Source organism: Canis lupus, chromosome 29 (assembly GCF_048164855.1).
Source record: "Canis lupus baileyi chromosome 29, mCanLup2.hap1, whole genome shotgun sequence".
In the NCBI taxonomy this organism is placed as follows: domain Eukaryota; kingdom Metazoa; phylum Chordata; class Mammalia; order Carnivora; family Canidae; genus Canis; species Canis lupus.
This window is the reverse complement of record NC_132866.1, coordinates 27,304,648-27,318,107: the sequence shown is the minus strand read 5'-3', so window position 1 is coordinate 27,318,107 and position 13,460 is coordinate 27,304,648. Positions and strand designations below refer to the sequence as shown.

The following is a 13,460-nucleotide window of genomic DNA, read 5'->3' as shown; positions in this document are numbered from 1 at the left end:
ACTTTTAGCCCAACCCTAGTGTTGAGAGATTAGGGTAGATCCCATCTTCAAAACACAATCAACCAATCTCTTTCAAGACCAAAATAAATACTTATAAGCTTTACTTGCTGGATGGCCATTATATCCCATCATTGAAGGCCTTTTGTAAGCACTTTCTGACCGTTACTGCAAGGCTTAAATCCCAGGGTTAGCAGTAACAGGCCATGACTTCTGAGTACTAAACACCTAAGAATTTTCTGAGCGGAGTTCTCTCTGGCCCTGACTTCTTGTGGGGGTAGAATAAGGTCCTCAGGAGCAGTGTGGGATAATAGGTTAGAAGGACCCTGGAATTCTGCTTTGGCCTGTGAGGTGCTGCCAGGACCTCTAAGTCCTCTCAGTTTTTTCCAGTATTTGGGCTACAGGTGAGGCAATGGTCGCCATCTTGATATCAAATGCCAGGCAAACAGCCATTAGCGTCGCTCGGTAACCACGGAGACACCCGTGCCCCCTCCCGTTTCCCATCCGTAGAGGCAGTAAACTACGATTCCCATCAGCCGATTTTCCCTATTTGATGGCGAGTTGTCTAGATGTGGCTCTCGGCCACCGCGACCGTGCCGCAGTGAACCGCGGGAATTGCGGTTCGCTGCGAGGCCTCATTTTTTGACGCGGGAAACTCCGGCACTACAAATCCCGTGAGCCAGCGGGATCACGCATGTGCACGGAACAGCGGGTCGTCCCTGGCCCCCTGCCGGTGGCTGAGAGGTAAGGGAGGGCGGGGGGCAAGGAAGAGGAGGCGGATCCGGGCGCTGCGTTGGCTGCGGCCTGGCACCAAGGGGGCGGCCCCGGCGGAGTGCAGACCCAGCGGCCCCCGGTGATTATGGACCCGGCCGAGGCGGTGCTGCAGGAAAAAGCGCTCAAGTTTATGGTGAGGAGGAGGCGCAGGCCGGGGAACGGTGGAGGCGGTGGCGTTGGCGACGTTGCTGAGGCTCGGGCCTGGGCCGCCCGCCCGCCGGAGGAAGGGGCAGCGGGACCCTGGGCCGAGGCTGGCGGCGGGGGCTGCTGAAGGGACCGGACGGGAGTTCCGGGGAGGCGGGAGGGGTTGCGGAGAGGACCCGGGGGTGGGGGCAACAGCTCCGCCATCTTGTGGATGAGAGGCCAAGTGACAGCGGGAGCTTAATCGGGGAGGGGGCTCTGGACGGCGCGCGGGGCCCTAGAGGGAAAGGGGCGTGGGGACAGTTACTGAGGAGCGGAGGAAGCCCGGAGGAGAGACGCCGTGGGGGTGCTGGCAGGGCCTTCTCGGTGTCAGGGTTACGGGTAAGGCCCAGCTTAGGAGATGCGTTCAGGAGTGGGGAAGAGGAGCGCGGGATAGTGGAAGGAGAGCTACGGGGTGGGGGGCCTGGTGTGACGGGCAGGGAGGGGTGCAGATGGATCTAAGGGGGTGGAGATCAGGCCAGCGCCGGTGAGAGACTTTTAGTTTTGTGGGGTGGGGGTGGGGAGGAGGGGAGACAGCCTGTGCCTTCAGGGTACAATCCCAGTTTGGCCAAACTAATGTTCACAAACTCTGGAAAGGAAGAGGTCTAACTTAGGAGGATAAGGGCTAGGAATGGAGACCTGGGACTATGGTAATCTCTAGGGAAGGAAGGGGGTGTTGATGGTGAGCCAGAATTACAAATGTCAGAAAAAGAGATACTCTACTCTGAAAGGAGAAGCTAAATATTGTAGCGAGGACACAGTGATAAAGAGCAAGAGGTTGATCCATCAGGAAGACCTGGGTACAGGAGATTGGGGAAAAATTAATATATAATAGGGTAGAACAAAACATAGTGCTAAATTGCAAAGATAGTAAAATGTGGGGACCTGGTGCTATATCAACTTTCTGAGAAAAGAAGGGCCATGGAGATTACAACCGCAAGGCTCCTAAGAAGTGATGGGATCAGTGGAGAAATTTCAGGAGGCAACGGGGAGATGTAACTAGTGGGAAATAGGAGATGTCAGAATTGGTGGTTCTTACCAGTTTTAGGTTGAAGCACAGTATGAATTTGGATTGGAATTTGTTTGGGCTTATTTAACTCCCTTTGGAGCCCAGTTCTTTTAACTTTGTGTCATGCTTTCCTTTTGCTATGCTTGTTTGGCAAATTTGTATAGGCTGGTATTTGATGCTTTTAATCTGATGCTTCTTGTATATCCTAGGTGTAAAACCAGTCTTTGTGGTTACAGCTAAAGAATGATGGAATGCATAGAGTGCTATTTTAACAGGTGGCCTTGGGGATATTATTTGCAGTGGAATCTTGCTTTTTCAGAAGTAATTGTAACTTGTCACTCCAAATCTTGTTTCTTTGATAGTTATTTTTGTTTTTGCTTGAAATACCAAAACATATCCAAATAAACATGGACACTATCCCAATTGAAATTTGGCTTTAAACTACCACATTTATAAAAATACTTCTTCAGAAACTGGTCAAATTTACTAAAATTTTATTTTGTATTAGTGCTTTCAAAAACATCTAACTAAAGTTTGAATATATCATTAACAAAATACCATTATGCCTGAAGAAGGTTCTTGAAATTATAAAATGTTAAATTTTTTTGGACTTTAGAAATAAGAGGAAATTGCTTTATATTTTACGTTATTTTGCATAATCTCTATGTTAAATAACCTGTATGCCAGCCTCTACGTGTAAGTCAGAAAACTGGCAGCTGCTTATTTTTGTTTTTCTACTTAGAGGTTGACTGCGTCCTAATCTTGATACTTGTGTCAGATTTATGGAATAATGTGACTTATAGATCATAAAGAGACATGAAATCATCTTCTTTACTCCTCATTAGACCTCAGCCTGGAACTTGATCCCTGCTTTGTACAAGTGAGTTAATGTTTGGATAGATAATGATCTCCTGATTGAGTTAAAGTGGACCTGGAGATGGCTATGTAGTAGTTTGCAGCTTTTAGGGCACCACACATTATTAAATATTGAGTCAGTTTCTGTAGGGAGAAACCAATTTTTTTCTTTAATTTTAGTTACTTTTATTTTTGACTTTGCTTGCTATTTTGGCTACTGTTTGGGAAAGGGCCAACTGGAAGAGAGTCACTAAGAAGGACACCTTAATAACTGAAACAGAGAATGGAGAGTTAGAGATTTCATATTTTTCCACTCACAGTCTTACTATGAATTTGAGTAAGTCACAAATACCTTTGGTCCCATTTACCCTGCTGTAATATGCGTCTGTCTTTACTCAGTTTTGAGATAGGAAGATGTTTTATTTGTGATTGCATCAAGTAATTAATGCATAGTACACATGGAAGAATGATCCTCTTAATCAAATTAAGATTTTTGTATAGTATTTGGCTTTGTTTTGACCTTAACTGCTTCCTTCAATTGTGAATGGCAGTTTTTGTTCGGATGCCCTGATTTCCATGGTTTAAAGAAATGTAAAATTTATTAAAAATGCCAACATAAAAAGATACTGTCTTTCATGAATTTTGCTTATCACAACATTAATGTATAGTGCTTTGATTAGGAATTTTATAATAAAATATTATTAACAAGACTGCTAATTCAGAGTTGACCATGGTTCACACATAGTCTAGATTTAAAGTTTACCTTCGGATACTTATGAAAAATAGTTGAAGTAGAATGCTTAATTTCTAAAAACAAATGATTTTTTTTTAAAGATTTATTTATTCATGTGAGACACAGAGAGAGACAGAGAGAGAGGCAGAGACACAGGCAGAAGGAGAAGCAGGCCCTTCGCAGGAGCCCGATGTGGGATTTGACCCCAGATCTTGAGATCACCGCCTGAGTGGAAGGCAGCAGCCCAACTGCTGAGCCACCCAGGCTGAGCCACCCAGGCGTCCCTAGAAGCAAATGATATTAAAGCAGTAGTTTACATTAAGTAACTGGTATGCAAATATCTCGTTTAGCCATAGTAGGGCCTCAAGCACCTTTCATTTATTTATTTATTTATTTATTTATTTATTTATTCATTCATTCATTCATTCATTCATTCATTCATGAGAGACACTGAGACAGAGAGAGAGAGAGGCAGAGAGAGGCAGAGATACAGGCAGAGGAAGAAGCAGGCTCCATGGAGGGAGTCCGATGTGGGACTCAGTCTTGGGACTCCAGGATCACGCCCTGAGCCAGAGCAGACACTTAACCCTTGAGCCACCCAGGCACCTTCTTAACTAATACTTCTTTGGTCAACGAAATTATAATCCAGAAAAGATAAATGGGAACTGGAAGAGGATCTGAAAAGAAAAATGAAAATGATTGAGGGAATGTAGGTATCATTTATAAGCAGATATTAGAAAAATATATATGGGGGATAGAAAGATGAGTTGAGGGATGAATTTGAAGTTTATTTTTAAAAATGAACAGGATGGGGGCACCTGGATGGCTCAGTGGTTGAGCATTTGCCTTTGGCTCAGGTCGTGATCCCAAGATCCTGGGATTGAGTCCCACATTAGGCTCCTCAGAGGGAGCCTGCTTCTCCCTCTGCCTATGTCTCTGCCTCTCTCTCTGTCTCTCTCATGAATAAATAAATACAAATCTTAAAAAAAAAATGAACAGGATAAACCAGTCCCAGAATATTAAATCTGGGGAAACATTTGAAATCTGTATGAATAATTTTAGGGCATATAAAATAGTTTTTAATAGAATTGATAAGTGAAACTGTAAAAGGTAACTTGGCAGTGTAATAGACCACCCCACAATTTAGTAGCTTAAACAATTTATTATTTCTCTCAAATTTGTGGTTGACTGATGGGTTTTCTGTTACACTTGATATTGGTTGGGGTGCCAGCATGGCTGGAATGTTCACAATGGCCACACTCACATAGCTGACCACTTTCTGAGAGTTTAGTTATCCTAAGGCCTTCAGTCCTGCTTTATGTGGGCCTCCTTTCTCCACATGGCCTTTTGATTTCTTATGCTTGGTGCCTAGATTCTAAGAAGGAGTATTCCAAGAGACAGGAAATAGAAGGCATTCAGCCAGTTCTCTTATGTCCTTGGATTGGAAGTCTGAGAGTGTCCCTCTTGGTCAAAGACAGTCAAGGCCAGGCCAGAGTTAGAGGGAAAGGAAATAATCTACCTGTAGACCAGAAGAATAACATCCATAAACAGGGAAATTGTTGGGGGCCATGCCCTTTTGAGACTGGCTACCAGGGATGTTATTCTAGTTAGAGATTCACACTAAAAATACAAATGGAATAAGCCAAATTTGTGAATAACAACACCAGGTTTAGCTTTGAAGCATCTCTTTTTTGAGGTTAACTTCTTAAGGAACTAATGTGATCTCCTGCATGACTTGCCTTAATGTCACTGCAGAGATAATACTTGGTGAATTAATATGACTCAGTAACTTTTCTTATTTGCTCGAGAAGTGTATGTATCTAAAAGCAAGAAATTGCATTTTAAAATAAATACTCAGATTTTTCACTCTGATGGGCTTTTCTTTGAGTCAGTGAGATTGATTACCAGCTGGTTGGGTGAACATTTGAAACAAGTTCTTAGTTTAAGGTGTCAGAGTTTCTATGTATCTCTTACCTGTTCTCAATTTAAATTAGCCTTCACTTTCTTTTCTGGATACTTATATAGGTATTAAGGTATGAAATTAGGAGTTAGTGATAATTCTTTGTGCTAATTTTTAAAATTCACGTTTTTAATAGCTGTACATAACATTGGAAGTGAAATTATTAGATGTAGAGAAAATTCTACTTTGAATGATTGTCAGAAATTTTTTATTGCTAAATTAGAAAATGAAATTATAAAAGAGACCACTTATTATTCTACATTATTTGTATAGTGCTTAAATCCTGAAAGAAAGGAAGCAGATGGGAATTTTTTTTTCCCTTGGTAAAGGGAGGTGGGACATATATAAGATCTTGATCATGTATAGAAAAATATTATTTTATGGGAAATGCATTAAAATATAAAAGAATGAAAAAAGAGATCTATGCTGTTGAAGTATCTTAAACCCCATCTACTTTTTTTTTTAAAGATTTATTTATTTGAGAGAGAGAAAGCACATGCACACTCTTGAGGAGGAGAAGGGACAGAGAGAGAGAGAGAGAGAGAGAGAGAAAGAGAGAAAGAGAGAGAAGCAGGCTCCCTGCTGAGCAGGGAGGAGGACTCCATCCCAGGCCCCCAGGATCATGACCTGAGCCCAAGGCAGACGCTTAACTGACTAAGGCACTCAAGTGCCCCAAATCTCATCTACTTTGTAGCAATATTTTAATATAGCACAGGAAGTGCTTTCTAAGTGTATAATAATTCATTGAAGATGAATTATTTTTCAATGTTTAATGGTTAATGTTTAATGGTCACTATAAAGAAAACTGCTTCTTTGCTTAATAATCCAGCATCCTTAAGTTGGAATAGAGGATGGAAAAAATGTGGGAAAGTTCCACTGGATCTTACCATTTTGACTAGTATTCCACAAGATTCACCTTGTACTTTGAGAATCTCTGGATAATTCCCTTTACTTTCTCCAAAGCCCAACTGAGACAGAGCAAAACAACTATCTTTGAAGGCTCAGAGATAACAAGTGAAGTAAATACTGAGAGTAAAGTTGACTTAAGACTGTGATTTTGGGGACACCTGGGTGGCTCAGCCTTTGGCTCAGGGAGTGATCCTGGAGTCCCCAGGATCCAGTCCTGCATCAGGCTTCCTGCAGGGAGCCTGCTTCTCCCTATGCCTATGTCTCTGCCTTCTTTCTGTGTGTGTCTCTTGTGAATAAATAAATAAAATCTTAAAAAAAAAAAAAAAAAGACTGTGATTTTTGTTCCCTGGGATACTACCATCATAGTTCTTGGATCGCCTTCATAATGTGGCCAGGGTGGGGATGGGAAGCAAGGGAACAAAAGCCACAGAGCTGGGAGAGGATTCCTTCCTGCTGAGATGAACCTTCTGCGTTGGAATTTTCTTGCTCCTTCCTGAGATTTGGCTCTCCCTTCACGATACTGCCTTCTTATTTCCAAGCTTGTGTTCTTACCTGACCAGACTGTCAATAATGGATAACCAGTAGAAGTGGGAGAGTTATGCTTTTTAAATGTTTTTTTTTTAAAATATACTTAGCCACAAATAGCTAACAGTTATCATTTAGTATTTACTATGTGCTATTCAAATTCTAGATTCTTTTTTTTAAATCTTTAAAAAAAATCTCTATACGCAATCTGAGCCTTGAACTCATGATCCCGAGATTAAGAGTAGCATGCTCTTCTGACTGAGCCAGCCTGGCACCCCTAAATTCTTTGCATATATTATTTCATTTAATTCTTCCAATAATAGATTCAGTACTGTTGTTACTCCCATTTTCAGGTAGGGAAACTGATTCTGGAGAGAATAAGTAACTTGTACAAAATCACACTTTAGCAAGGAGCCTGACATCAAACCCATGCAGTCTCACCCAGTACCCTGACTTACACTATATTTAATCCTTGAAGAGCAGAGAAACAATGGAATATGATGGCATATTTCTTTGCTAGTCACTTGATGGCTGGAGTGGAAGAGTTACTGTCCAGACTTCCATGTAGATTTTCTAATCATTTGAATTATTGAGGAAATGGAATAGTACTTTATAGTTGTCATAGTATCATTGCATCAGTCAGCTTTTGCTGAGTAATAAAACCACAAAATATGGCATTCAGTGATATATATTTATTCTCACGAATATGTGGATTTGCTGAGTATTGGATAGTATAGACTGGGCTTAGTTGGGAAACTGGACTTGGCTGCTCACTGAGGACTACTGTTACATATGATATTCTGGGACTCAGACTAAAGAAATGGTGACTTACCAGGCAAAGCTCTTATAGCAAATACACAAAAGAGCAAGTCCAGTTATTAAATTATTAAAGTACCTTTCAGTTATTGGTTGTGTCACACTGACCAGTATTCCATTAACCAAAGCAAGTCCACATGGGCAAGCCCAGAGTCAAAGGGCAGGAAAGTATATTTTGCCCATAGAAGGTGTGGGGGAGGGAGTAACTTGCATAATTAATGTACTACAGTAACAGTCTATAATATACTCTAGGATACTTGATTTATAGAGGAACGATGAAATGCTTACTGTGACAGCTTTCATTCTGTTTGTTGTTGTACTGCCCTGACTAGCACTTCTCACTTTGGTTACTGAACAATACCTCTGGGTTAGATACTTTCAGAATCATTACTTAATATAGCAGGTATCTTTGCATCATGTTATGTGAAATAAAAAAAAAGGCATAAAGAGAAAATTAGATTATTGACATTAATCCACAGTGATGCCCTGAAAAGTTCATCAGTATTACAAGCTATTCTTCTATCTTTGGGAAGGATAAAATTGATGTCATTCCCATGGCATTTGTGACAGAATTTGAACTATAACAGAATTTGAATCAAGGTCATACATAATGCTCTGACAACTCCTTTGGAAGCAGGTTTAGAGCTCTTAAATCCCTTCTGCACCAAAATTTGCGGTTGCAAAGATACGGTACTGATATCTTCAGATGTCTGGGGGGTATACAGGCTTTCACTGAAAAGTCATGGAAGCAGAAATCCAGGAGTTATAGCATGTGGATAATACTTTTGCAACACAGATGTACAAATCCTTGTACTCAGGAGCTAACACAGTAACACTAATCTGTTAATGTGGTTATTTATGGATTGTTGGATTATGGGTAATATTTCAAAATATTTAACAGCATCTGAAAATATGCTAGTAAACACACAAAAGCATTACTTAGGTGATTTTTCTTTTCTCTGCATTCTTTAATGCTTTCTACATTTTCTGTAGCAAATATGTATTTTTATTTTTTATTTTTTTATTTTTTTATTTTTTAAAGATTTTATTTATTCATGATAGTTACAGAGAGAAAGACAGAGAGGCAGAGACACAGGCAGAGGGAGAAGCAGGCTCCATGCAGGGAGCCCGATGTGGGATTCGATCCCAGGTCTCCAGGATCGTGCCCCGGGCCAAAGGCAGGTGCCAAACCGCTGCGCCACCCAGGGATCCCTGTATTGTTTTTAATCTGAAAAATTTAAATTTAGTATACTGAGTTCATATATTTAGAAAATAAGTACCCAAATGAAGACCTGCACTGATCATGGACTGCAGTGTAGCCAAGCTCATTTTCTTTTCTTTTCTTTTTTTTTTTATATATTTATTTATTTATAATAGTCACACAGAGAGAGAGAGAGAGGCAGAGACACAGGCAGAGGGAGAAGCAGGCTCCATGCACCGGGAGCCTGACGTGGGATTCGATCCCGGGTCTCCAGGATTGCACCCCGGGCCAAAGGCAGGTGCCAAACCACTGCGCCACCCAGGGATCCCCCAAGCTCATTTTCTTAACTGGAAAATGGGCAATTGTTAGTCTTACCTACTTGAAAAGGTTCTCTTTTCCCCCTTCTCAGTTCATTTTAAATTGTGAATTGCCACGTATGTGTTAATTGATCATTTATACCATTAAACTCCTTTTTGTATCCACGATTTTCATTGGAAATTTAGGACTATATGTTCCTAAATTGTGCTGGAGAACTGCATTTTCCTTTTAAATAGTACTTGGCAAAATCAGTGGCTTGACAACTGAAGATGAGGCCATAATGATAGTTGGCTTGCAACGGGATTCGATAAAAATGTGAACATAAACTGAGTTGCAAAACGTTGTGTTATATGTGGAGAGAGGTAGTTAGGGGGTAGGAGGGGATGAAGATACAAAATTATTATTATTATTAAATATTTTACTTTATTATTTATTCATGAGAGACAGAGAGAGAGAGGCAGAGACACAGCAGAGGGAGAAGCAGGCTCCATGCAGGGAGCCTGATGCGGGACACGATCCCGGGACTCCAGGATCACGCCCCAGACTAAAGGCAGGCGCTACACCGCTGAGCCACCCAGGGATCCCTGGAATTTATATTTCTTAAAGCACACCAATAAGTGCCAAAATAGAGGCATAAAGTGCTATAGAAGTTGTCAGAAGGGAAATCATTTTTTTTTTTTTTTTTTTGGAAATCAGTTTTTAACTGGAGAGATCTTTGAATACTTTGTGGAAGAAGAAAGCTTCATATTGGATTTTATAGAATAGATAGGTTTTGACAGAGTTGTTTTTGAGGTGGACAGTTCCAGGAAGAGGGAGTAGTTTGGGTAAAGGCCAGAAAATCAAGAGATGGGCAGGCATGGGTTGAGTAGATAGATATGACTTGAACATTGAGTGCATAGCAGACAAGAAAAAAAAGAGACTGAGGACTGGGGAGTTTGGACTGAATCCGCCTTGTATTTAAAAATCATATTCTCGTGTATTTTGTGTGTGTATGTAAGCTTTTTAAAGAAGTAAAATTATACAAAAAGGTGTACAAATCCTAAGTATATAGCTCATTAAAATTTTACCTAGTTATCACTTCTGTGTAAGCCTTATCTAATCAGTATAGGTTAGTTTTTACTTTTATTTGTATTTAGCCTCATATAAATGGAATCCTTCTAGTATATACACTTTGGTGTCTGCCTTCCTTAGTCCCACATTGTTTGTAAGACCATTCATTCAGGTTGTTTTTCCTTTTTCTCTATATAGCAATAGTTTAAAAAGAATGATTGCAGTTAGCATCATCATTTTATAAAAGGAAGAAAGAGCACTCTAATGCCACAAAAGTAGCAAGGATATAATCTCAGTATAAAGGAAAAAAACTCTTTGGGGTAAGCAGAGTTAAGCACCTCCTGCCTCACCAATCCCAAGATATGTTATATTATATGGGGGAGTTAAAGTAACAGATGGAATTAGGATTGCTAATCAATTGACTTTAAAATAGGGACATTATCCTGGATTATATGTGTTGGGCCCCGTGTTAATCACAAGGGACCCTAAATGTGTAAGAGGAAGGGAGAACAACAGTTCAGAGTGATGCCACGTGAGAATTCAATCCACCGTCCTGGCTTTGAAGACGAGAGAAGAGAGACAGAGCTAAGGAATGTGAGCAACCTCTAGAAGTTTGATAGGACAAGCTAGAGCTTCCCGAAGAGAACACAATCCCAACAACCTTGATTTTTGGCTCAGTGAGAACCATTTCAGACTTCTGAACTACAGACTATAAAATATATTTTTTTAAAGATTTTATTTGGAGCAGCCCCAGTGGCGCAGCGGTTTAGCGCCGCCTGCAGTTTATTTATTTATTCATGAGAGGCACAGAGACAGAGTGAGTGAGAGGCAGAGACACAGGCAGAGGGAGAAGCAGGCTCCATGCAGGGAGCCCGATGTGGGACATGATACCAGTTCTCCAGGATCAGGCCCTGGGCTGAAGGCAGCCCGAGCCACCTGGGCAGCCCCTAAAATAATAAATTGATGTTATTTTAAGCCACTAAGTATGTGGTAATTTGTTATAGCAGCCATGGAAAACTAATATATAGTCTTTGTCCAGGGAAAATAGTTACACCTAAATTGGGGTGTTTATGTTGATACACACACATACATAATATCAGTATCTTTGTTTTTAGAGTTTGGTAACCACTAGTGCAGTCCTTTCTTTTTCTTAACATTTTATTTTGAATTGATCTCGAAATTACAGAAGAGTTTCATGTAAAACACAAATGGTATTTTTTCCTGATTCATTTGAGTGTAAGTTGTCACATCACTAAATGCTTCAGTATGTATTTTCTACAAATGAGGACATTCTACATAACTATAATATAACCCTCAAAATTCAGAAATTAATGTATAGTATAATTACATATCTAACTCTCAGACCCCATTTAAACTTTGCCAGTTGTTCCAGTAATGTTCTTTATAGCAAAAGGATCTAATCCAGAATCATATATTGAATTTAGTTGTCATATCTCTTTAGTCTCCTTCAATGTAGAACAGTTCATTAGTCTTTGACTCTTGTGACTATGGCACTTTTGAACATTATAGGCTAGTTATTTTGTAGAATGGTCCCTCAATTTGGGTTTATCGATTTTTTTCCTCATGATTGGATCCAGGTTATGTATTTTTGGCAGAAATATCACAGAAGTGATACTATAGTTTTGCTCATTGCCTCCTATCAGGTGACACATGGTTTTTGTTATCGTTTGTTTACTTGATTAAGGTGGCACCTACCAGTTTCTTTTAAAATACATTTTTCAAAAAAAAAATAAAACACATTTTTCTTTTTGTAATACATATTTTATGGAAAGCTACGTTGAAACCAGGTCACTATCCTGTTCCTCATCAGATTTTCAATCTATTATCATAGAATGGGCTTAGGAATTCCTGTTTTATTTGATGGAGTATAATCCAATCCTGTCATTTATTTTAATGCTTAAATTATTCCCTCTTTGGCCAGTGCTTTAAGGCTGCTTTATCTTTTTATTTCATTCTTTGAGCATTTTCTTACTTCCTGGTTAAAGAAGACATTCTTGTATTTAAAAAGTCTCATCTTGTATTTCCCCTCAACCCTGGAATTGCTGATTTCTCCAAGGAGCCTTATTTTTTTTGGATAGAGAACGATATTTAGAAGTCAAGATCTGGGTCTTAGGTGTGCTCATTGTTATTGGGGTGTCACTGTTCCCAGGTCCTCTTGTTGGATAGAGGTAGGGAATATATGTATGTATATAAACATGTACACATGCATTTATATCACTATTTTAATTTTATCTAGATATTTCTTTAAAACCATGAGTGTGCACTGATAACTCCAGTTCTAGTCTAATACCACAGGGTTCATTTACTAATTCCCTTTCCATAATTATAACTCCCTTTTCTGACATTAACTTGATTTTCATTATCATCAACATATTTTATTAACCAGTTTTCCTGGATGTGACCAGTCCTGTTGCTGCTGTTCCTGACATCTACCACGTGGATGCCATCCTCACCTTATTCAGGCTCCAAAATCCCATAGGAGGCTGCTGCCCCTGCTCCCGTTTGAACATCGTTTTTCACTTCAGGATCTTTTGGCCTGCACTATGTTGCTCTTCTCAGTTCATTTGGACTCCAGCATCCTATGCATGACTGCCAAGGCTGCCATATTCCTGTATGGACATTCTTTTTATCCTGCTAGGGCGCTGACTGGCTGCCGTAGATCACTGCTGTTTCTACCACCCTATCTTGTGTAAACACCTGTTTTGCTTGGCCCTAACTAAACTGAATACATGTTTTTTATCTTGCAAAACTCAAACTCTGTACCTGTTAAACAACAATTTTCCACTTCCCTCTCCCCCCAGCCCCTGACAATCACCATTCTACTTTGTTTCTATGAGTTTGGTTATTTGGCTACTTATATCTTATCTAAGTGGAACCATATAGTATTTGTCTTTTTGTGAATAGCTTTTCTTAACATAATGTCCTCAGGGTTTATCCACGTTGTAGCATGTATCAGAATTTCCTTACTTTTTAAGGCTGAATAATATTCTGTCATATTTAAACATCACATTTTGTTTGTCCATTAATCTCTTGCCAGACACTTGGGATCCTTCTGCCTTTTGGCAATTGTGAATAATACTATGAACATGAGTCTTTAAATATCTTAAGACCC

The 13,460-nt window shown here is 40.0% G+C and overlaps 1 protein-coding gene across 10 annotated transcripts in view; it reads left to right on the top strand.

Moving 5' to 3' along the window:
* The first annotated feature begins 733 nt into the window (after nt 1-733).
* Nucleotides 734-13,460, top strand: part of BTRC (beta-transducin repeat containing E3 ubiquitin protein ligase) — a 185,906-nt gene continuing 173,179 nt past the window's right edge. For 4 of the 10 annotated variants that reach the window (XM_072805628.1, XM_072805618.1, XM_072805624.1 and 1 more), the window contains exon 1: nt 734-904. In XM_072805628.1, the coding sequence (XP_072661729.1) occupies nt 857-904 (48 nt within the window). In that variant the 5' untranslated portion in view covers nt 734-856. Of the gene's footprint in view, nt 905-1,194; nt 1,294-13,460 lie in introns of those variants that run through there. The other 6 variants (XM_072805626.1, XM_072805621.1, XM_072805623.1 and 3 more) reach the window with 5 other exon arrangements.